This window comes from Dromiciops gliroides, chromosome 1 (genome assembly GCF_019393635.1).
Source record: "Dromiciops gliroides isolate mDroGli1 chromosome 1, mDroGli1.pri, whole genome shotgun sequence".
NCBI classification, from domain to species: Eukaryota; Metazoa; Chordata; class Mammalia; order Microbiotheria; family Microbiotheriidae; genus Dromiciops; species Dromiciops gliroides.
This window is the reverse complement of record NC_057861.1, coordinates 730,480,006-730,505,807: the sequence shown is the minus strand read 5'-3', so window position 1 is coordinate 730,505,807 and position 25,802 is coordinate 730,480,006. Positions and strand designations below refer to the sequence as shown.

General features: G+C 40.2%; 1 protein-coding gene across 2 annotated transcripts in view; it reads left to right on the top strand.

The window, feature by feature from the left end:
* Positions 1–25,802, top strand: part of TAFA1 (TAFA chemokine like family member 1) — a 544,485-nt gene that overhangs the window by 167,498 nt on the left and 351,185 nt on the right. Inside the window, exon 2 of one of the 2 annotated variants that reach the window (XM_043979051.1) lies at positions 21,080–21,170. The exons of the other annotated variant lie outside the window; for it this stretch is intronic. Coding sequence (XP_043834986.1) covers positions 21,092–21,170 — 79 coding nt within the window. The 5' untranslated portion in view covers positions 21,080–21,091. The remainder of the gene's footprint in view (positions 1–21,079; positions 21,171–25,802) is intronic. 2 annotated transcript variants of the gene reach the window in all.

The following is a 25,802-nucleotide window of genomic DNA, read 5'->3' as shown; positions in this document are numbered from 1 at the left end:
GTCTGAGGAAGGCTATGGAATGATATCGCATAATCAAAAGTCAGATGAATTCCCCACTCTCACCCCCCTCCTAGTCTTTAAAACATGGACACCAGTGGATGGCTCAAGGACAGTCCCCCAAACCCTCTCTGGATGCTGTTTGTGATTGGGTGCATAGCAAGGAGACCATCGTGCAAAGTTAGTCTGGAGCCCTCTTGGCTCTCACTGTTTTCAAGAACGCTTTGCCAGTTGAAGGACAATCACAAGCATGTTCCAGAAAGCTGATTGGAAAATTCCTCATGTTGCTGTGAAATGCCTCAGAATTGAGTTCTCAGAGGTACACACAGTTCCTTTGCTTATGTTTGTTTTGTGTAACCTCCAAAATGCTTGCTGCTTCCACCTTGGATGGCAGCTGCTTGGGGGGGGGGGTGGAGGTGGGGGAGGGGGGTGGTTAGGATTCAAATGTATCTCCAGGAAGTCTGTTGGGATCTTATGAAAAGATGGCTAAGAGTCGGCTGCCTCAGCAGTGACATTGCTGCTAGGTGAAAGAGTCCCAACTACACAGAAGGGGTGCCCTGGAGTCCCACTGTTTAACACCAGCGTCGCTGCTATTTGCTGAAGTTAAATACTCGCTCAATGTATTTGATCTATTAGCCATTGACACTGAGAGTTACAAGGAAAAGGTATCCCATCTTCAGCCCTGAAACACTGAACAGAAGGAAAGATGAGTGACATAATAAATGGTGAACCTTCTGTGGAACAACTAGGAAAACTTGTGAGATGTGGACAGGGATGCAAAGGTAGGATGCTAAACGATTAACAACCAGCTCAAGGGAAGAGAAGAGGAAGGATTTACAACATGCTTTTAAGTTTAATCTCCATTTTAACACTTTTTTCCCCATTACTTTCTTAAGTCTACATTGGAAAGAATCAAGTGAGTACTAACTATGAGTTAGTCAGTGACCTAAGCACTTTACCAATATCTCGTTTGATTCTCAAAACAACCACAGGAGGTAGGCATTATTATTGTCACCCTTATTTTATAGTTGAGGAAATCAAGGAAGGCAGAAGTTACGTGACTTATCTAGGGCCACACATCTAGTAAATGTCTGAGGTTAGATTTGAACTCTGGTCTTCCTGATTCTAGACTCAGCACTCTCTCACTGTGATACCTAGCTGTCTTTGTCTAGATAATCAACAAAACAATGAATCAAACCCTGATTTGTATTGTTTTCTCATTTCTAAGGTGTAAATGCTCACATTGAAACTTTAAGAATGACTGTTGGAGGGCAGCTAGGTAGCACAGTGGATAAAGCAGTGGCCCTGGACTCAGGAGGACCTGAGTTAAAATTCGACCTCAGACACTTGGCACTTACTAGCTGTGTGACCCTGGGCAAGTCACTTAACCCTCATGGTGGGGGGGGGGGGAGATTAACTGTTGGAAACTGGTTGGAGCTGGCTACAGCATGCACTTAGAGGAGTGTAATTAGTTTATCAGAGAATCAAAGTTGCCTCACACTCTAACTACACAGGTGGCAACTCAGTGCCCTCTGCCTGAACCATTGGTTCTCACCCTATGGCAGTTGCAGTGGAAAGATCAATGGGTTAAGAGTCACGGGACCTGAGTTTGAATGCTGTCTGTTTTCATCCTTAATTTTTGTGGGTTTCTAACATGGTTTAAAGCCATTATCATCTCTGCATAGAGAAGGGGATATCATTTACAGTCACAGGACCATAGATTTAAAGTTACAAGTTATAGGGGGGGCAGCTAGGTGGCGCAGTGGATAGAGCACCAGCCCTGGAGGCAGGAAGACCTGAGTTCAAATCCTGCCTCAGACACTTAAAACTTACTAGCTATGTGACCCTGGGCAAGTCACTTAACCCCAATTGCCTCACACACACGCAAAAAAAAAAATTAATAAGTAGACACACCTCTGAGGGAATTGTAAAACTCTTTTAATGACCACAGGATTCTCCTGGAAACAGATTAAAAAAAATACAAGCATTCTATCAGCATTATTATGTGGCAGAGATATGTGATACATTTTCTAAAGAACTGAAAATGAAAATCACAGGGAAACCATTGAGGGGCTTATATTTAGTATGAGCTGGCCAGAATATCTAGCCAATACAGAACTTTGAATAAGAACAAGAGAAAAAGATTTCAACAAGCAAATGTACAGTAGGAAAAGAGAACAGGAGATAGGCACCTGACAAGATTGAGGATGACAGAGGGTCAGCATGAGTACTTGACTGTTATCCTTGGGATGCTAGGAGGAAATTAGCAAGGCTTCCCACCTACCAGCATGAGATGTGGCTGATATATGGAAGATTTGAACAAGAGCCCCCAGGATAGGCAGGTGTCAGTAGTTCATGAGAAGGATCATTTTGGAGAACTTATAAATTGCTGCAATCACAGATCTCTTTGACTGTTGAAGTACTTTCTATAGGCTAAATACATCATGCCTCAGACACATATGAACTAACCCTTTTTCAAATATCTGTTTGGTTAAGAAATATATGTTCATTTAAAAACATTACTGAATCATCACTCTGACTTCATAGTGGATTTTTGTCTTCATGTATTTTGTGTGTGTGTGTGTGTGTGTGTGTGTGAGGCAATTGGGGTTAAGTGACTTGCCCAGGGTCACACAGCTAGTAAGTGTTAAGTGTCTGAGGCAGGATTTGAACTCAGGTCTTCCTGACACCAGGGCTGGTGCTCTATCCACTGTGCCACCTAGCTGCCCCTAGGTATTTTCTCTAATACTACAAGTATCGTCATGTCAGGTCAACACCATTTTTTGATGCTGAACAAAGGATCCTCATTCTCAGAAACCCTGGGAGCATTGGTTCCTAACCTATAAGATTCACTTTTCCAGAAAAGGCCAAGCAGAATCAGTCCCTAGATTAGGTTATGGTCAAATGAAAGACATCATGGTGGTCATTCTCCAGAGCAAAATTGAAAGGCACAGCTGGACTGCTAGAGACAGACTCTGTTAAGTAACTGGGGAGCAGGAGCAATTAAGTAATAGGGAGACAGGCACAGTTGAGTAACTGGGGGCAGGCATAGTTCAGTTACTGGAGGTCAAGCATGATGCAGTTACTTGAGGACAGGCACAGTTCAGGAAATAAAGTGCCAGCAAAGACAAACTGTTAGTGTTGACTTCTTTGGGTCCTATGCCTCCAAGCCCACACTAATAAGTCAGCATATCTAGGGGGATAGGGATAGGAAGGGACAGAAGACTTAAGGCAGAAGACCTTATGAATTGAAAAGACTTCTCCAGCCCAGCTCATTAATATCTGTTCCACTAAAGGAAATTCGCTTTAGAAATCTAGGTCAGGAGCCAGGCAAAAGTTGACAAGATGAATGATTGAGATAACTTTAAGATATCTTTAAATCATAGAACTTTAGTGTTAGAAGGGACCACAATGGCCATTTCACTCTGATCTATTTTCTAAAAAGAATGCCCTACACCCTGTCATCAATATGTCGTTTTATGGTCTTTGCTTGAAGACCTTGGAAATGTGTATATGGGTGTGGGGAAGGGGAAGATCAGAATGCAGTTCCTATAAAGACAGCCCTTTCCTCTTTGTGGATTGCTTTCATTATTGGGAATTTGTTCCTAACATAAATCCTACATTGACCTCTTTCCATCTTTTACCATTACTCCTAGTAATGGATGGTGATGGTGATGGTAATGGCAATGGTGATGATAATGATAGTGACAAAATAATAACTACATTTATAGATGACTAAGTTTTGCAAAGCACTTTACAAATATGACCTAATTTTATAATCATTACAGTCCTGGAATATAGGTGCTATTATGATCCAAATTTTACAGATGATGAAACTGAGGAAGACAGAGGTTAAGTGACTTACCCAGAATTTAAGAGTCAAAGGCAAGATTTGAATTCAGGTCTTGTTCACTCCAGACACAGTGCTCTAAGCAGTGTGTCACCTAGCTGTCTCTAGGGCCAAACAGAAGAAGTCTAGTCCCTTTTCCAGGTGACAGCCCTTCAGATGCTTGAAGATAGAAAATTAAAACAAAAAACATAGAAGATAAAAATAAGATGAAATTCATTCCTTTGAAGAATTTTCTCAGACTCCTCTAAGGTGACAGTAACCCAATGAGGTACCTCGTGTCCCAGGTTACCCCAGCTTTTTTGTTATTTTAATTAATTCAAAAAGTTCTCAGAACAAGTCCATGATGACATTCTTTGGGATCTTATTGAATAGGACCCAAGAAAAAGCATTAATTCTCTCTCAATTTGTGGGACTTTCTTTTGATGCCAAACCACTTCTTTTAGGATTTGAGAAAATCCATCCTGGGGTCAATGTGAGTTGGGTGGGAGTGGGGTAGGAGGAGGTTACTTTAATGGTTCCAGGCTGCCATAAAATCAAGAAGAAAAAATCAGAATCAGAAAATAGAACGATCCTTACTAGGGTACATATTAAAGAATGACTGCAATGAGAATGATTAGAGTTCCCTTGGCTGACTTGGCATTGTCTACTAATTTCTTCCCACTGTTGCCATAGAGAGAAGGTGAAAAAGTAATTTGAAGGCATCAAGGAAAAAGAGAAGGGAAAATGTTTATTGAAAAATGGTTCTTGAGCATTTTTGAGTCACTTTCTAATCAATAGGAAAGACTTATCAATCCTATGCCCCTCCCAGATTTGTGTCTATAATTTTTCAATCTGAGATGATTTACAGGTGACAGAATACTTTTTGTCATTTCCACACGGGACTTGGTTGCATGAATCAATCCCCCCTTTTTTTTTTGGTGAGGCAATTGGGGTTAAGTGACTTGCCCAGGGTCACACAGCTAGTAATTGTTAAGTGTCTGAGGCCAGATTTGAATTTGGGTCCTCCTGAATCCAGGGCCGGTGCTCTATCCACTGTGCCACCTAGCTGCCCCAAATCACCCCCCTTTTAAAGGGACTTGACACTTGTCATTTGCTCTATCTTTGGCAAGGGCTCATAATGCATTAGTACTCCTGACAGTTCTCAATATTATTCTTTCAGACTAGACAAAGTTTAAGGTCTCATCCTGTTCTAAATTTTATTAATTTTAGAAAATGAAACATCACACTTAATAATGGTTAATAGCTAATGTTTAGATAGTGTTTACTATGTTCCAGGCACTTTACAATTATTATCTTACTTGGTCCCCATGACAACTATGAAGATGTTGCAGAGATTTAGGACTGTCTGTTCAATGTACAATTGGCTTATATTTGGAGACATCCCTGATGTTCTCATCTTTTTTGGGGGGGGGCGGGGTAATGAGGGTTAAGTGACTTGCTCAGGGTCACACAGCTAGTAAGTGTCAAGTGTCTGATGCCCGATTTGAACTCAGGTACTCCTGAATCCAGGGCCGGTGCTTTATCTACTGTGCCACCGAGCTGCCCACAACTATGAGAAGATAAGTGTTATTATTATACCCATTCTACAGATGAGGAAAGTGAACTAAACACAGGTTAAATGATTGTCTAGGCTCACATAGACAGTAAGTGTCTGAGGTTTAGTTGGGCTTACTAATGTCAGATTATTTTTTGGAGGGGACTTGTGTTTTAACCAAAAGGTTAATGTTACTTAATCTTAGAACCAATAGGAAAATTGCCTCAGATTTCACAGTATCTCAGATTTGGAAGGGACCTCGATGACCAGCTATTTCTACCCGTATTCCAACACTGATAGCCTCTGGACCACCCACCAAATACTTCAAGTGTGGGGGCGGCTATCATCTCTAGACAGGCCCTTCAACAGTAGAATAGCTCTTTTGTAGAATTTCCCTGACACCAAGCCTGTTTTCAGTCTCCACCCAGAGTTTGTGATTCTCCCCTCTACGGCAAAACAGGAAATCTAATCCCACTTCCTTAGGACAGCTCTTAGAATATTTGAATACACCTATTAAGTCTCTCCCAGGTTTTTCTTCTCTTAATAGTTGACAGAATCAAAGAATCATAGATTTAGAGTTGAAAAGTTATGAAAGGTCATCTTGTCCAATCTTATTTTACATTGGAGGAAATGGAGGCTAAGAGAGTTTAAGTGAATTGCTCATGTTTACACAGAGATCTGAAGGCGGGTCCCTGGATTACAAATTTCCCTGGACCTTGAACCTGGTTCTTCATATCACATGAACTTGAGAGACCATTCGCCATCTTCTGGACAGACTTCAGCTTACCAGTGTCCTTCCTGAGATATGGCACCAGGAAAGGAACCCTGAGCTCTAGAAATGGTTTCAGGAAATTGCACCAACGATGCAAATGGATGTGTGAGTCAAGAGACAGACTCTATATAATAAAGATTCCTCAAACATCCTGTCAAAAGTGTGGAAGCATACCCTTCTCAAGATTCCTGGATTTTTCCTATCCCCAAGCAGGCAGCTGTGTAATTATTGAACACCTGGGACAAAAGGCATATTGGCATTCTACATCAGCATACTGTAGCAGGAAAAGAAGATGAGATGATGAAAGGTGGCTGAGGATCTCTTTGCGTTCTAATTTAGCATGTGTTTGAAGCAACAGAAACTGGGGTAATTGTCAGAAAGGGAAGATTCCAGGAGTAAGAAATGGTGAGAAGCAGGGAAGGAACAGAGACTAGTAGATGTGCTGGGGAGAGATCTGGGAGTGTGCTGGGAAGAAGATGGAGATGGGAAATAGAAGTTTCTGAGACATTCCTATAGGAATTGGAACCTCCTGGTCAGATACATTCAGCACTCTTTACCAATGGAAGAATGAATAAATGAATGAATGAACATTTACTACTTGCTTACTATGCACAAGCGCTCTGCTAATCACTGGAGACACAAATTAAAAAGTGTGACATCCCCTGCTCTAAGGGGAAAAAAAGCCAACGAGAGAGAGAGAGAGAGAGAGAGAGAGAGAGAGAGAGAGAGAGAGAGAGAGAGAGAGAGAGAGAGAGAAGCCATACAAGCCTTACTGGGAAGTAGATGCCCAGAGGAGTGTTTTAGTTTGGGAAGTCAGGGACATATTGAATGGAGTAATTGACATGCCCTTTCCAGAAGCAATAGTAGTATTGATTTGATGACAATTCCAGAATTGGAAAATCGAGTGGGTAAGGGTAGCAGGGTGGAGGAAGCTCAAATAGCATGGGTTCTTTCAATGTACCTGACTAAAAGGTTCTGATCCTCCCATAGGAATGTCTCTATGTTTTTCCCTGTTTACTCCCAGGACTTTCCCAACCAAATCTACTGCTTTCCGTTCTTTCCATGCTTGTCACCATTCCCAGGGACTCCTGGAATCCTCTCTCCTAGACAATCACCCCAATTTTCATTGCTTCAAACACATGCTAAATTAGAATACAATCAAAAAGAACTATGTAACAGACAACCTAATTCCAACCTTTGGGAAGGAATGGGGGTGGGGGAAGCACAGCCAAACATTCCAGAAAGGAGAGTATTAAGTGCCCTGATTAGACCAGAAGCAATTCCTGAGTAGACCAGAAATTTTCTTCAGAATCAAATCTCCTAGGTTTCTGGTGCCTCCTGTATGTTGTCCTCCTTCCCTTGCATGCCTCTTCAATTATTCTAAAGGTCCTGGTTTTTAGTGTCTGCCAGAATTTTGGAATGTCTTTCTTGTCTTGCTTTTTTCAGCATGTGTGGTTAAGGCAGTGTGGTTATTTACAGTCAAGAGAGACCAGGTATCAAATCCCAGCCACTTAGTAGCTGTACAACCATGAGCTAGTTCTTTAACTTCCCTGAGACTCAGTTTCCTCATCTCTAAAATAGAGATAGTAATATACAATCATATATTTCACATGTTTATTGTGAGGATAAAATAAGATGATGTATGTCAACCTTAAAACACCCTCTATGTGCTAGCCAGGCAGTGAGATGGTGCGGTGGTTAGAGTGGTCCACTTGGAGTCACAAAGACCTGCGTTCAAATCCTTACTCCCATAATTACTAGCTAGGGAATGTTGAGCAAGTCATGTAACCTTTCTCAGACTCAGTTCTCTTCTCTGTAAAATGAAAGTGTTGGGCCCTAAGGTCCCCTAAGGTCCTTCCCAGAAGTCAGGAAGAACTTAATTCAAATACGGACTTAGATACTTCCTGTGACCCTTGGCAAGTCACTTAACCACCAGTTTCCTCCACTGTAAAATGTGGACAAAAAGAGTCCCCACCTCCCAGGGTTACTGTGCAGATCAAATGAATTGATGCTTGTAAGGTGCTTGGAATAGTGCCTGGCACATAGAAGGTACTTAATACATGCTAATTACCTTCCTTCCTACATCCATAATTCTGATGTTGTTTTCTAGCAGGGCGGAAAGAAATGTAGAAAATCCAAATGAGTCACAAGAAAGTTACAGTTCTAAAGCAGTCAAGAATTCCAATTAGACTTTGTATATTGGCCAGCATCACCCTGATTATATGTAATCACCTGCCCTATTAGATCATTTAGTAATCGGTATTTTTTGTTAATAATACTCCAGTAATGGATCAATAATCTCATTGATGTGTGCCTTCTCTCCAGCCATACTGATGCCAGGCCATTCCCACCTTAGGCTCCCATGTGATTCTTGACCTTACTGTATCTTCTCTTTACTCTTTAGAGTATACACCCAGTGTCTTAGCAGCCTTCTTCTATGACTTGCAACATTGCTTGGATACCAATAGAGAAAATGGGTTGTCCTCCTCCCTTGTTATATCCTCCCTTGTTATATCTCCTTGGCATGATATTCCTTATATTATTTCTTACGTCCTAGTCATTGTTGGTAACATTTTCTGTTTAATAGGATTAGTTTATGCAGTACTTCATAGACTTAAGGTGTTTTAACATACATTGGTTAATTTGGGTTAGATTAGGTTAGTGTTATTACGGTCATGGAGAAATATTGTATCAGAACCCAGACAAGTGTTCCAACAGTTTAAGAAGCAGACGACTAGAGTCAAGAGGCATAGGCCCCTTTGAAAACATTGTAGTGCTCAAAACTCACCATCTTAGCCAATGGTCTCCTAGAAATCCCTAGGGGATCACTTGGTCCATTGTCTCCATGCACTGTGACTGTTTTTGACCAGTTGCTCATCCCCTAACTTTTCTCCTTGCTCCTCAGTTCTTGGTAATGGCACCTGCTTTAAACTTCTTCTTCTCCATCATGCCAACATGACTCACCTCATTGGAGTTCCTGACTTCTAAATTTGATTGTATGATTCTGTACCCCTTCTAAACTCTTTTCTGGTTTCTTCCCCCAAAGTGGAAAGCAATTCTCTGGAAGTGCTAAAATCAATGAATCATTAACCTTGCATCCTTATCCTCCTTCCTCATCTGACTACCCTTTCAGGAATTTGCATCTTGAAGCTCTCTGTCACACTTGACTGGGACTCCGCTGTTCTGGCCAATCTATCACTCAACGCCATGGCCCTCTAATCCTTACTCATGTCTGTGGGGTTCATGTGGGGCATGGTTCATAGAATTTGAAGCTAAAGGAGTCCTTGGAGATGATCTCATTTAGCCCTTTCTTTTTTCAAATTAGGAAACAAAAAGCTTCAATGCTTTTTTCAGAGGTCTCAGGGAGGAAGTGACAAAGTTGGGAACTGGTACTTTCCTTTGGATCATTCTATGTTACTTTTAGATTTCTACCATAGAGTCCCTACTTATGCTCCCAGAAAGGAGTAATATAAGATTTATCATATCCTTTTTATAATATCCCCAACCAGGCATGACTAGAGAAAAAGAGAATGGGAAGGGAAGGAGAAATTGACTCAAGGTTTACCTGATCTTCATAGCAAGAGCTCTTCCAACTACTGCAATAGTCCTTATGTACTGGACACCTATTTCTTAAGTAATTTTCCCCTTTGTCTGTTAGAGTCGGGCTCTGCTTTCAATTCCCTTTAGAAAATGTAATGTGGATCCTATCACTATTCTGACTTTTATTCCACATCAAAAATGAATTGGATAGTCATTCTCCCACTAACTGTGTGTAGAGCAACTTGACTTCATGCCATGTTGAAGATGTTTAAAGATGAATTTTTGAGCAAGCTCCAAGTTCACAGATGAAAATATAATACACTATTGCTTCCAGAATTATGTTATCTGAAAAAAAAAAAAGTCCTGAAGTGTTTTCCCGGTGAGCTCTGTGTCCAGAATCAGAATGAGGAAAGACAAAATTTTAAGATAAATTGGTTTGTGAAAAATTTATGTGCACTTTACTGGTACAGACAGGATGTAATCTGTTTTGTATTGAATCTGCTTGGGAGGGGAAGGAAAAAAAAACCCTGCAATGTTAATGAGATTTTTTAAAGGCACTTTTAAATTCATGTTGGCAAAAGACAAATAGTCATGACTTTTAATTTCTATAAACCTAACAACTAGAGAACAAATAAAGCTTTATTCACTTATAAAAAAGTAACTTTTCTTTCAAGGGCAAAACAATTTATTTGTCTTTTCTGGTCAGTCATCTTAACTAGTATTGATCCTGTTTTGCTATTGGTCACCTGATCCAGTGTATTTGGTTTGAGACTTAAGCTAAGCATTTCTCAGTATTGATGGTAAAGAGGAAGACAGAGAAGTCTAGCGGGTAGAGAGCCATTCTTGAAGTCTGCAAGACCTGAATTCCAGGCCCATCTGTCCCAGACTAGCTGCAGGACCTTGGGTCAGTCATTCAGCCATCAGGGGGAGTCTCTGATTCTATAATCTATCCAAATCACAGATCAGAATGAAGGGTGCTCAATTTAGGGGTATGGAGGAGAGGTATTCCACCAACAAAATCCAGTAAAAATGATTAAATTAAATAAGAAAGCAAAATACAGGTCTTCAGAATAGTATAATGAATAACAGGACTATACAAAGAAAACAGGTGGCCTGAGTCCTAGTTATGTCTCTACTGCTAAATCACTGTAAAACCTTCGGATGGGGGATTAGGGGGAGGAGAGGGAATCATTGAACCTCTCTGGGGCTCAGTTTCTTCATACGTAAAATGAGAAGATTTGCCTTTCTTTACATCCCTAATGCACAGTGCTTGTCACATTGGACACTTAATAAATCTTTGTTGACTGACTGATAGGACCACAGAGTGTATGAAATGGGATTTGAACTCAGGTCTTCTGGATTCTATGTCTAGCATTTTCTCCATTATTCTCTATTCTTTTTTGTTTTGTTTTGGGGTTTTTTTGTTTTGTTTTGGTTTTATTTTTGTTTTTGGTGAGGCAATTGCGATTAAGTGACTTTCCCAGGGTCATACAGCTAGTAAGTGTCAAGTGTCTGAGGCTGGATTTGAACTCAGGTACTCCTGATTCCAGGGCTGGTACTCTATCCACTGCATCACCTAGCTGCCCCCATTATTCTCTATTATAACAAAAAATAAAGAAAGAGTGAGGAAAGTTCCACAAAATTAACCAAAACATCGACCTTGTTCAACAACATAAGCACTCTGCCACACCCATTGACTCCCACCTGTGCCAGAAAGAGACTCTTCCCTCGCTATGGGTCTGACTGAACAGAAGATCCTTTTCCCTCCTGACCAGTTTCTGATTATACTTGACACTGTTACCCTGTTTTGGCCTCTGCATATTCTTTCTCTGTTCCCAGAAAGACAACTGCCTACTTAATCAAGGGTGTGATAGTGAAAGAACGACAGTCACAAACATCTGAAGAACTATCTTCCAATAAAATTGAGGAAGAAGAAAATGGTCGGGAATGCATTGACTTGTTCTTAGAAAATGAAAGTCCTAGATAATCCCAATCCCAATCATTAATGATAAAATACATTTACCATTCATCACTGTCAAAGCTTGTTCTTGAATTTAAATATAACTAAATGCTACATCTTCCTTTTGAAACATAGACCCAGCAGCGTTTTCTGACATAATACCTGTTATGGAGAGGCTAGAAGAGGAATTCATCTGATTTTTAATAGAGGGGAGGGATTTACGATGTTGACCTACCCACCCCCACTACCACACTGATGATTTCTGATTAAGATGGCTCCATTTTTTTCCAACAAACAATGCTCACTTAAGCGCAGGCTTTGGCTGTTTCTGTCCTCTCTTTCCAGCCCTCAGCATCTTGGAAACACTCTAGAGTGCCCTGGTCCAGCCAACCACAAGCTGATGTTTACATATCACAACATTTCCCTAGAGTTTCCAGCCTCCACTAACGGATCTGGCCCGGAGGTAAAGGGCGCAACCTCCATGCTTATGAAATCAATAACACTTGCTCGTTCAGTTAAAGAGCCTTGGCTGAAGCTATATTACCAGGCATATTACATGGCTAGAATGGTGTTTGTTGTCATTCTCTATAGTCTGCTTTGAGAAAAAGACTTCATAATGCAAGAGGGAGAGAATGTCTACACTCCCCCTCCCCATGCTTTTCTGAAATGGAGAGATGTGTCCATATTCCCCCTGATGCCAACTTACTCAAAGTCCTTTAATTACAAGCTGCAGATGTTAGAGCTCATGGTAAAGTAGAAAGACACTCACATTGGGAGTGAGAGATCTTATGTTTGGCTCTCTGCTCTGTCACCTGTTACCTTGTGACCAGTAGAATGAGCCACTGGCTCCAGAGGCTCTAGATTCAAATCCATTTTCCACTACGGCCGGTGCTCTATCCACTGCACCACCTAGCTGCCCCAAACCAATGCCTTCTAATCAAGCTGTAAATCATGCTGAAAGGTCTTGTCTCAGCATTCAAAGGCCTGAAGTCGAGTTCTGCTAGTGAGACCATAGGGGAGACAGTTCATCTCTTTAGTCCTCAATGACTTCTCTTGCAAAATTAGACTGTCAGGCCAGGTGTGATGGTGCACATCTGTAATCCTTACGACAGGAGAAGATGAGGCTGAGACTGTCAGATCTCTTGGGCTTCAGAATTCTGAGACACACTGAGATAATCGGGTTTACAACTTAAGTTTGACATCCATGTGGTGAGCCCCTGAAAATGAGGGACCAACAAGTTGCCTAAGAAAAAAGGAAACTGGCCAAGATCAGAAAAATCATCAGGGGCCTGGGTCTATGAGCAGCCCCTGTATGTCCAGTCTAGATAAGATAGGGAGATCCAGTATTTATTTTCCCATTCATTTATATTGATAGATTTTTAAAAATTACACACATTTATGAATTACTCCTACTTCACGAGAGTTCTCCTTTTACAAGGTAAAATGGTTAAGTAAAAATAATACAGCGACCTCACCTGAAAGTTCATGCAACATTTCACCCCACCAATTTATAGAATTAAAAGAAATCTATTTTCTTTTCCCTTCTACTCCCCACCCAAAGTAGCAAACAATAGTGACTTCAATAAATATGTGAAATGCATGCTCCACCTCTTGACAGAGAGGTAATAAGACTTGAGATGCAGAATGCAATTTACATTCTCTATCATGGCTAGTGGTGACTGTATCAAATTGCCTACCAGGCTATAATGGAGAGCTTCTACTCTGGGGGCTAGAAAATGGAGGGAGGTTAGTTTGTAATATCGTTTTTATGCATAGAAAATTTAAAAAAAAATCACAAACATTGCTGAATGTACAGAAGTAAACAAAAGCAGAAAAGGTAAAACACCTAGAATTGTTTTGTTACTCCTCTATTAAATTCCATATGTTTATGTGTCTTAAACACACTATATGTAACAGAATTATTCACAATTTCTTGTAAAACCTTCTTTCTTGCTCTCATGATTTTTGAATGTTTGTGTTCGCTGATAAGTTCGCAATAAAAATGAAAATTTTAAAAATATGCTTGGGAAGCCAAATTAGTGCATTCCAATAGATGTAGTTTGGGCATGGAGAAACAGACTAGATTCAACAAGTGAAAACTGGGATAAATTTTCTTTAATTCCAAATTGAGGGTCAAGAATCTGACTGAATGGCACTGAATGGCAGCCCTATCATTTCATTTCACTGTTCCTTCTCACATTTATGTTGTGTTTCTGCTGACCACTGATGGAATGCTATAGCTTGAGTTGCTGACTGTTTTGCAGACGATATGCTAATCTTAGGAATGATGCGTTTTAGCTGGCATCATTAAAATAGTATCCCTTAGCAATTCGCCTCTTCCCGCTGCATCAGCACCTCCATCACAATCTTTCTTTTCAGAGATTTCTAATTTGGCTATAAAAATTCACTCAGGGTGGAAATTTGTCATAGCAGGTCTTGCTTTTGGAAGGCTACTTTTTTTTTTTCCCCAAACAGAGTTTCCAAACAAGTTGTTTAATGCATGTGCACTACGAAAGTCCATAATCGAATGTATTGTGCACTTTGTAGACATTTGACAGAACTGTGAAAAGAGGCTTTAAGGTACTTTGACTCACATTATTACTCAAAGAGTTGGAATTTCTTCCTAGGAATGACACAATGGAAATTCTGAGTAGAGTTTCCTCGCCCACCCCCACCCCCACCCCAATGTAATTGATATAAGTTTACTTTTTTTGTAATAAGTAAAGTTTTTGTAAATTTGGCAAATTCAAGTTGTTGAGCTGGCTCAGAATACTCCTGAGGCAAGCAGGGAAGAGATAGGAAAGGAAGGGGAGGGTGGACATGTATCACCATCACTACCCCACCAATCTTAAATACAAATAGAACTGAAGGTAGAGTCCCTCAAATAAGTTGAAATTCAGTGAATCCCTTTTGTCTGTTCATGAGCTTAGTGTCAGGGCTTATCTGAGGGATCTAAACTCAAATCCTACAAGACTAACCTTTGGTACCCTATGTCTTCAAGCTATTTCCCAGATTTTAAGTATTGTTGCCTCCCATTGCCCACAGCCTTGGGACTTGCAAGGTAACACTGTCCATGGAACTCAGAATAGCCTTCTTTCTCTTCCTGAAAACACTGAAACTCTATGCATCAGGCAACCATTAAAGTCTCTTTATGGCTCAAGTCCCACCCTAATTTTATGTGACTTTAACCCCACAGGGTCACTTGGAAGATAATCCTTAATCACTTCACTTAATGAAACTTTAATTTTTAAAATATCTCTATCCTGAGAGCAGCTAGGTGGCTCAATGGATAAAGCACTGGCCCTGGATTCAGGAGGACCTGAGTTCAAATCTGCCCACAGACATGTGATACTTACTAGCTGTGTGACCCTGGGAAAGTCACTTAACCCCCATTGCCCCTCAAAAAAAATATACATATATATATATATTCCTTTACTGGTGTGTACATGAATTAAGGAGGAATTAAATGAAGGAATGAGGGAATGAAAAAAAAAACAAACATTTAATAAATGCTTAACTATGTGCCAGAAAAAGAGACATTCCCTTCTCTCAAAGAACTTCCATTCACAATCAAGTCAAGTCAACACACATTTATTAGGCACCTGTGTTCCAGGGGCCGTGCTAAGCACAGAGACAAAGGAAGGCAAAAGACAGGCCCTACTCTCAAGAGTAGCTTAATGGGGAAGACAATATGCAAACTATTGTGTAAACAGGCTCTTTGCAGGATAAATTGAAGATAATCAACAGAAGAAAGGCTTTCTCATGAGGGAGGATCAGTAAAGGCTTCTTGCAGAAGGTGGTATCTTAAGAGTTTCACTATAAGTATACATAGCATTCATGCACTAGGAAGTATATGAATGAACAAATGGATGGATGGATGGATAGGTGGGTTGGTGGGTGGGTAGATGGATGGAGTGAATGAAGGATGTATATATGAAGGATTAAAGGATTAAAAAATTGAATGAAAATCATATTGATTAAGTGCTAAAATAAATATCATTTTAGACATCATCCAGACCAGCCCCCTCATTTTACAGATAAGGATAGAGTTCTGGAGAAGTTAAATGACTCACCAAAGTTATATAGTCAAATAGTAACAGAGCAGATTTTCATATAGGTCCATTGACTAAATTTATCCTTTTTTCCACTCCACCATTAAAAGAGAATGTTGGGGCACCTAGGTGGCACAGTAGATAAGGCACCGGCCCTGGATTCAGGAAGAACTGAGTTCAAATTTGGCCTCAGACACTTGATACTTGCTAGCTGTGTTACCCTGGGCAAGTCACTTAACCCTCAGTGCCCCACCAAAAAAAAAAAGAGAGAGAGAGAGAGAGAGAATGTCAGAAAAAACAAAACAAAACAGGATATAGGAGAAAGATAATGGGGGTGAAGCCATGTCCCACACTTGTAACATCCATCTACCTCCTTACCTCTGCTTCTCAGAACCTTTATCTTCTTTCTAGACTCAGCTTTTGTGTCACTTCCTCTCATGGAGTTTTCACTGATTCACCCAATTGTTAATACAATCTTCTTCCCCAAGTCACCTTATTGACAGTATAGGGTGTATTTCTCTCCTCCCTCCTCAAGAGCATTTCTGCATTTGTATTAGCAGTGCCTAGCAAGGAATCTTGGGTAACCAATGTTGGATATATTGAATTACATCGAACTGAATGGGATGTTGGGCCTTTTGAGCGCATGGTATTTGCAAACTATCTGGAGGGAGATGCCCCATAGGAAGCTGAAGATGAATGGCTGGCTTACTACTATCCAAAAGAAACCTGTCCTGAAAACCCCTCAGCTCTCCATATCTTCCACCCCAAATCACAGTGTAATTTATTTCTTATCTACCTATAAGTTGTACGTCCATGTTGTATCTCCCAGCTAGACCGTAAGTTGTTTGAGGGCAGGAAATGTTTGTTTGCCTTTCATCTTTGTATCTCCAGTGCTTAAACGCAGTTCCTGTAGCATGGTGGATGCTTAATAAGCACTGATTAACTGAGCTCCAATAAGAGATCTTGTGTAGAGCTCTTGTATAAAGATGATAACTGAAGATGGAGAAGTAGAGATTTTGCCAAAATTGAGAGTCTAGAGGGAGAGGAGAAGCTTGCAAGGACAAAGGCGACTTTGGATTTTGTTTAGGGGACAGAGGAGAAAGAAGAGCTCATGATGAAATGGACAGAGAATTTCTTTCCAGCTCCAAAAACTCATAAGTGTATAATGCTTGATTTTTCCCCCAGTTTAAGTGTTTTTTTTTTTCCTTTTTCCTGTTTTCACTTTGGAGCCTTAATGAAGAGTTTCCTTTTCTGTTACAGACCTCTAAGTCCTTGGTCTGCACAGTAAGGGGAGCTCAGTCCTCTGTCCCTTTTCTTTAGTTACTATTTAAGCCGCGTGGCATCTTTAGGCCCCAAGGAATGCTCAGAGGTGTAATGCTTCCCTGCTGGAGTTGCTGCCTGACTATATCTATGGTGGATAGGATGTAGGTAGCCAGCTCTGTGTCATAAAGGAAGCCGCCAGAGCCTGACTTCCCACATTAAAAATTAACTGCGTGCAGCAAGAAATAAAGCCTCCAAGTGCTCTCCTCTTGTGAAACACATTGCGTAATTGTGCCTTTCTCCGGGGACTGGCGGGGAACGTTTTTACCCCTAGGTGCTGACTTAGCCTCTGAAAAGAGGTGAAAGAATAGGAGGGGGGAGTCAGTTGAAGTTGGGGAGTAGAATTCCCAGGAAGCAGCGGAGCGATGGTGACTCCTCGCCCACTATCCCCTTAGAGACTGGCAGAGGGTCAGATTAAGCGTGGTGTGTCTTTGCATCCCTCATGCAGCCCAGCACGTAGGAGGTCTATGATGCATATCTGAATGAATGAATGAATGAATGAATGAATGGAAACACATTGATGAAGTCCTTACTATATAAGAGGATTGTGCAAAGCACTGAGACAGATACACTCACAAAGACCATCCCCTTGCTCAAGCGGCTCATAAAATGGCAGACCTGCAAGGGACCTCAGAGGACATTTCATCTACCCTATACCATCAAGGAGGGGGAGGCCACTACCTCCCCAGGTTTTATACACATACACACACACACACACACACACACACACACACATACAAATACATATATATATGTATATATATATATGGCGAGAGCATTATGTATGTGTACATGCTTATATCTATCTACATATGTACATATATACTGTATATATGTATATATAGTACATACATGCTATAAATAGAAGAGGGTGTGTATGTGTATCTGTGTTTCTGCGCATGTGTGTATAATAGGATGAAAGCTGAAAGAAATGTCAAGAAGCCATCTGATTCAACCTCTATTTTACAATTAAGGAAACCAAGGCTCTGGGATGTTAAGAGGCAGGATTTGAATCCATGTTCTCTGACACCAGAATTAGGGTTCATTCCACTGTAGACCAACAGTTTTCACTTGTGGATGTCACTAATTCTTAGGAAGTCTTCCTCACATCAGGCCTAAATTTGCCTCTTTGAAACTTTCACTCATTCCTCTAAATTTCAGTTCCACCCACTGGGGCCCAGGAGGACATGTATGATTCCCCGTTTGAGTATCAGTCTAGGTGGCAGTGGATAGAGCATTGGCCCTGGAGTCAGGAGGAACCAAGTTCAAATCTCACCTCAGATACTTACTAGCTGTGTGACCCTGGGCAAGTCACATAACCCCAATTGCCTTAAAGATCCAGGGCCATCACCAGTCATCCTGATATATGTCTTCCTACTGGACCCAGATGGTTCTGGAGGAGAGAGTGAAACTGGTGACTTTGCACAGCCCTCCCTCACTTAAATCTAATTCAGAGCAAGTCATGATATCACCCTGATGTCATGGTCCTCTTGGAAAACTAAGAACAAACTACAATGACAAGGCAGTCCTTTGGATTCTTGTAGATAGCTCTCAGCTTTTCCCTTCAAGTGTTTCCTTCTCAGGGCTATACACACTTTTCCTTTAACTGGATGAATACAAATGAATAGGATTCTGGAAGCAAGGTAGGTCCCTCTGGAAGATGTCTTAGCAGTAAGCAGTTCTGAGCAGAAAACGGTTCTAAGGTGCTAATGAAGGTAATGAAGCAATGAAAACTGCCTCACCTCCTCCTAGGATGCATCATACATGCTGGGAGAAGCCACTTTAATATTTCTTGATGACTCATAATATATTAGCCAGTCTTGCAGGCTCCTCTGGACAATCGGTCCCTGCTTTCATTTCTCATCACCGTCTCTACTGGAAGTAAGTAGGCAATTAAAGGGTCTGCTTGGATTGGGCCTTGGACAAAGCAGTCTCTGTCTCTGTCTCTTTGTCTCTCTCTGTGTTTCTCTCTCTCCATCTCTCTGCCTCTGTTTCTTTCTGATTTGCTTTCATGTTGTTTTTGAATATAAATCCCCCAAATGCAGGGACCCATTGTTCTATGTTCTGTTCCCTTCATGACCAAAGCATCTGATGCCATCACATACCCTTTGAGGTGGGGAAATGATGAATAGATACACTTTCATAGATTCAGATCAATAAATTTATAGCAACAATGCAGTGAGGTATTTATTTAAATTTTATGGGGAAAGAGTAAAATGATCACTTTTTATTTTGATCCAGACTTGGGATTCCATAGTTGGTAAAGAACTACCAGAGATGAAATTCCTTCTAAGAACATAAATCTGTAACTGCTCTCCAGTTACTTATAACTTAAGTAGTAAGTACTTAAGTACCTACAACTTTATAAATTATAAACTTAAGTCAAATGTCTGGGGCACTGAGAAGTTGAGATCTGACCACAGTCACAGAGACTGCACAGCTAATGGAAAGGCTTGGACTATGGTGAGAGATTTTTATCATGCATCTGTCCTCTGAGGACTAGACTAGCAAATTTGAAAAAGTCTCATTCAAAAGGCTGGCTGCTGGATAAGGATTTCCCCCCACCCTGTATTGATTCATCAAAATAATCTATTAAGATTTGAATAAGTAGGACCCTGTGGGGCAGCTAGGTGTCACAGTGGATAAAAAACCGGGCCTGGACTCAAGAACACCTGAGTTGAGAAGGGCAAGTAACATAAACTCTGTTTGTCTCAGTTTCCTAATCCATAAAATGGGATTAGAATAATAGCACCTACATCCCAGAAGTTGTTGTGAGGATCAAATGAGATAATAATTGTAAAGTGCTTGGCACAATGCCTGACATATGTTGTTCAGTCATTTCACTAGGGTCCATCTCTTGGTGGCCCCATTTGGGGTTTTCTTGGCAGAGATACTAGAGTGGTCTGCCATTTCCTTCTCTGGCCCATTTTACAGAAAAGGAAACTGAGGCAAACAAGGTTAAGTGACTTGCCTAGGGTCACACAGCTAGAAAGTGTCTGAGACCAGATTTGAACTCAGGAAGATGATTCTTTCTGACTCCAGACCCAGTGCTCTATCCACTGCAGCACCTCACTGGCTACCTGACATATGAATGTTACATAAATGTTACCTATTGTTACTTCTAATGAAATCACAGTTTCCTAATAACACATGCATATAATATAGTGATAGTGATTGAACCTATGGTATCATTGACATGAGGTATTCCCAGGAGAGAAACACCTACTATTTAAATCGATGCTTTCTCTGCAGTGAGTTAATAGTCTTTATTATTTTTTTTATTTAAAGTGTTGAATTCCAAATTTTATCCCTCTTTTCCTCCCTGCCCTCACCCTTCCCTGAGGTGGTAAGTAATCAGAAATAGGTTATACATGCACAATTATATAAAACACTACCATATTTGTAGCTAATATTCTTAGAGAATTACCGGGGCAGCTAGGTGGTGCAGTGGATAAAGCACTGGCCTTGGATTCAGGAGGACCTGAGTTCAAATCCAGACTCAGACACTTGACACTAGCTGTGTGACCCTGGGCAAGTCACTTAACCCTCATTGGCCTGCCAAAAAAAAAAAAAGATAAAGGAGAATTACCCTTAGTACTAAAAAGAAAAGTGATTTGTCCAGGGTCACACAGGAAGTAAAAGACTAATAGCTAGAACTTACACAACATTTTAAGGTTGAGTAAGCTGCTTTAGACATGTTATCTTCAGTGGTTACAAGGTAGGATTTGAATTCAAGTCTTCCTGGCTTTAAAGTTGGCTTTCTATCCTTTTTTCCCAAGCTGCCTTTCTAGGGCTTGTGATTCTGTTTGTAACAAAAATACATTACGACTTTTAGGCAGATCCAGGGAGTTCAGAGAAACTCTCTTTTTCCTATTAATTTATATATAATCTCTCAATAATCTTTAGTCTAGGAAAATTGATAGTCACTGTATGTTGGAGGACACTGGATCTTTGGGGATCCTAACCACAGATAACACTTAAGACTGGTGATTAGATGCTCCCACAGTCATTTCTGGAGGTTTGGGAAACTTGCTAATTCTACTTTTCCACACAGAACACCTCGGAAATGGCTGCTGCTCATATCAATTCTAAATACGTGGGGTCTAAATTATACCAGGAACATACTGTTGGACTACAGAGATCAGGTAAATGTCTCCTCTCTCTCTCTCTCTCTCTGTAAGAACAAACACAGGGTCCACAGGGCAGAGCTGCTGCAAGGGGTGGGAGATGTTAGGTTAGTGGGTAGCCAGCAATACATGAGGCAGGGATGCTGTAGTAAAACAATAAAAAATACTGGGCCCATTAATGATAGAATTATGTCTAGATAGTGCAGTTGTTCACTATTGCTGAAGCAGGGTCTTGTAAAATATTACAGATTTAAGAAAGCATCTTGTGAAAAATAATTTTGGTTTGAAACAGAAAACTGATGCTGCTTAGTCTATGAAGATCTGGAAGAAGTGGTCTTCCACCCTCATTTCCACCTTTCAAAATCTCTAGGCTCCTTCAGTGATCAGCTTACTGGCCACCTTCACCAAGAGGATTTCTAGGGTGCTTTTTTAGTGCCCTCCCCCATCTCACTCCCACCCACTTAATTTGCATACATTTCCTATTTATTTTTTTTGCATGTAAATTGCTCCTTTCTCCTCCTCTCCCTCCAATTGTTCTCAAGGACAGATACTGTTTCCTTTAGTTATCTCATTTGCCTAGCATAGTACTTGACACACAAAGGACCCTTAATCAATGCTAGTTGGATTGCTTTGGATCCTTGAAATTTGGGCTGTCCAAGTCCATATTAGAACGATTGCCATATCTATTGTTATATCACAATCCTTCAAACTGATTAATTCTTGAATTGATAGCACATCAGTTATGGTCAATTTCATGCCTCTGCTGTGAAATATGAATGTTAATCTAAAACATGATACATTTTTCTCTAAAAGGATATGTTCAAGGATTAAGGGAAAAGAAACTAATGATGGTCAGTTAGTTCTGGGATGTTCCCTAAAAGCAGTTGCAGAGCTGGCTTACAGCAGTTGTTAATTGACAGATTTATTTTGGTGGAACCCGGGAAGATGCTGTGGTCCCCAATGGCACTGTGACAGCTGGAAATATTTGCATGACTTGGTGGAGGTCCACTTAGGAGCTCACCACGAGCTAACATTCATAATGTCCCCAGAGCCTGGTACTGTACCTAGCACACACATTATAAAAGCTTGCTGATTGACTCTGCTCAGTCTGTGAAGATCTGGAAGGAGTGGTCTTCTACCTGGATTTAGAAGTAAACATAAATTAAAATATTAATAACAATTGATAGAAATCACTAAGGATGGGAAAGCACATTGTATAGCTTGTTATTTGAAGTTTCATGTATAAAGTAGAGGAGAAGTGTTTCCTTTCCTTATGTCAAATGGCATGTTAGAGGTAGCTAGGTGATGCGGTGGATAAAATGGTGGTCCTGGAGTCAGGAAGATTTCACTTTAAATTCTGCCTCAGACTTTTACTAGCTGTATGACCCTAGGCAAATCATTTCACCTCTACCTTCCTCAGTTTTCTCCAGTAAAATGGGGGGTAACAAATAGCATCTCCCTCACAGGGCTGTGGTGAAGAACAACTGAGATAATGTATGTAAAGTGCCTTATAATCCTTAAAGTGCTTCATAAATGCTAGTAACTATCATCACATAGGTCATGACTCAAGGAAATGAAATTTACAGACGGTGGATAACAACATTTATTTAATTATATTGAAAAACTAAATTTGATTCTTTTCTTTTCTTTTCTTTTTTGGTGAGGCAATTGGGGTCAAGTGACTTGCCCAGGGTCACACAGCTAGCAAGTGTCAAGTGTCTGAGGTCAGATTTGAACCCAGGTCCTCCTGACCCCAGGGCCGGTGCTCTATCCACTGTGCCACCAAGCTGTCCCTGATTATTTTCAATTAACAAAAATACATTTTATCTCCCTCCCTTTCACAATCTCCCCCAAAACACACACAGAAAGAAAGAAGAAACAGAGAAACAGAGAGAGAAAGAAAGAAACAGAGAGAAAGAAAGAGAAAAGGGAAGGAAGGAAGGAAGGAAGGAAGGAAGGAAGGAAGGAAGGAAGGAAGGAAGGAAGGAAGGAAGGAAGGAAGGAGGAAAGGAAGACTTAAAATCTTTGTAGAGGCATGTAGATGTCACAGTAAAGGTTTCACAGTCACTGAAGTTCAAGTCAGGAAGGTGAGTTCAAAGCCAACCTCAGACTTTCAGCAAATCACTTATAAATTCTTTTTGCCTCAGTGATTATAATAGAATAATATTTGTAAACACTTTGTAAACTTCAAGCACTACATAAATGTTAGATATAAACAAAGCTATTGATATTATTAATATGAATAATCAAGCAATGCAGATTCCCACCTGCCCAAGTCTAAAGTTATATCTCAATTTTCATCCTGAACCGATCACCTTTCAAGAGGAAAGTAATTATCTTTTGCCTCTTTCTGTATCCTCAGCTTAGCATGGTGCCTTGTACAAAGTATTTAATAAATGTTTATTGAATTAAATTGAATTGAAAATCAAGAGTCCTTTGGAATCATCATGGTTAGTCATTGTTTATTTTAGGGGAACAGATAATATTACAAGTGAGTGAAAGAAAAGGGAGAGAAGCTCCCAGATTCTTAACTAGTGCAAAACTTTAATAATTTGCTTTAACTGAAATGAAGGTATTCTAAATTAAGAATGTGACTAAGCATTTATTAAGTTTCTATTGTGTGCTAGGAACAGAAAATAGGAACAGAAACAATGAAACAGTCTGTACTCTCAAAGATCCTACATTGTGACAAAAGAAAACCAAAATCAGAATCTCAGCATATCCTAAAGCAAAAACTAATTGTGTTGCTTGATGATCTTCTCAGAGGGTCTACTTTAATGAACATGTTAAAATGATTGTAATTGTTTTATGATTATGTTTGAATGAAAGGTGTCTATAATATGTACGTATGCTTCAACAGTCCCCTTAAGTCTTATAGATATTAGATGCTAAGGATATAGTAAGCAATTAATAAATGATTGTTGCTTAATTGATTGGGGGATGTTTGGAGAGTTTGATGAGGAAAGATAAAACTGATGTATCCTTTGCTTGAGTGGTCAAAAATTCTAAACCGACAAAATATCAAGTAATTATATCCCTTCCCATTTTGTCTCCCATCTCTGACACACATTGGTTGTGTGTCAATTACCTAACCATTCTGGGTTCAAGGTAATTCCGTGTGACAATAAGTTATAGATAAAATACTGACCTGCTCTGGGAGTAAGAAAGGTTTTCCTCTTCCAGGTATTTCCTGTATCAATACAATCATAAGTTCAGTTCCTAATCTTTTCCAATAATGAACTCATACTGGATATGTTGGTCCTTGCCATATGACTTGGTTATATGGTCCCCTTGATTTTTAAAAACACTTTTCAAATACTTTAGGAAAGTATCAAAAAGTATTTATAGTATATACAATACTTCTTGAAGTATTTTCTAACTATTTAAAATATTAATTCCCCACTTGGCAGATGAGAAAAATGAATCTTCCTGAACATAGGAAAGTTAAAGGATTTTCTAATGGAGAAATCACTAATTAAGTGTGAGACAGGACTTGAATTAGGTCTTCTTAAGTACAAGCACACCACACTCTCTACCCTGCCACAGGAAAATAGATAGAGACCTGAAAGAGACCCCTCTTTTTTAGAGAGGAAGGAAGTTACATGACTGGCCCAAGGTCACATAAGTACAGTGATAGAAGAAGAGGTTGAACATGAATCTTCTGACTCCAAATCCAACACCCCTTCCTCTCTAGCAGAGGCCAAAATATGCTTTTTTCTCTTGCACCAATGTAATCTTTTCCCTCCTTTCATTCCGTCCAATAATATTCCATTTCATTCATGCACCTCAATTTGTTTAGCCATTCCTCACCACACACAGAAAATAGCTGGGTTTTTTGTTTTTTTGTTTGTTTGTTTTGGTGCTGTTGTTTTTTGTTTTTTGTTTTGTGGGGCAATGAGGGTTAAGTGGCTTGCCTAGGGTCACACAGCTAGTAAGGGTCAGGTGTCTGAGGCTGGATTTGAACTCAGGTCCTCCTGAATCCAGGGCCAGTGCTTTATCCACTGTGCCACCTAATTGCCCAAAATAGCTGTTTTAATGAAGCTGTTTGTATTCCCTGAATGTGGCATCCCCTTGCCCAAAAGAGACGGCAGCTGAAAGTTGGTTGTGATGTAGAAGAAAGAGCTTGCTTGACTTAGAAGTCAGAGACTATGTTAAAGTCTTGGCAGTGGCTTGTTCAATTTGTAAATTTGATCAAGTCCTTGGAAAACAATGAGCCCCAGTTTCTGAATTTGGAAAATGGGGCTACTATTTCTTCTACCTACCACAATTATCATGAAGAAAATATTTTGTCAATATTAATGCATAATAGAAATGTGGATTATTATTTTGAATTACTATAACTCCAAGATGGATCACTAAGTTACAGAATTCTCCCATTGCTTTAGCAAGTCAACTTATGAGTTTCTGTGATCAAATATCCATGACCTAGTGGCCAGGCACCAAGGTTAGCAAGGCTAAGTCTCTCAATTTGTTTCTTGGGTGGGTGATTGTGAAAATTGCGATGACTTGTTTGTTGTGTTGGTATACCTCTGATAATAGATTCAGATCTGAAAGTAATGGTATGATGAAACCAACTGCCTACCCTGATCTTTGAAAACTAGCTAAGACAACAAGGAGATATTTGTGGAAATGTCTTTGGAATGAAAGCCA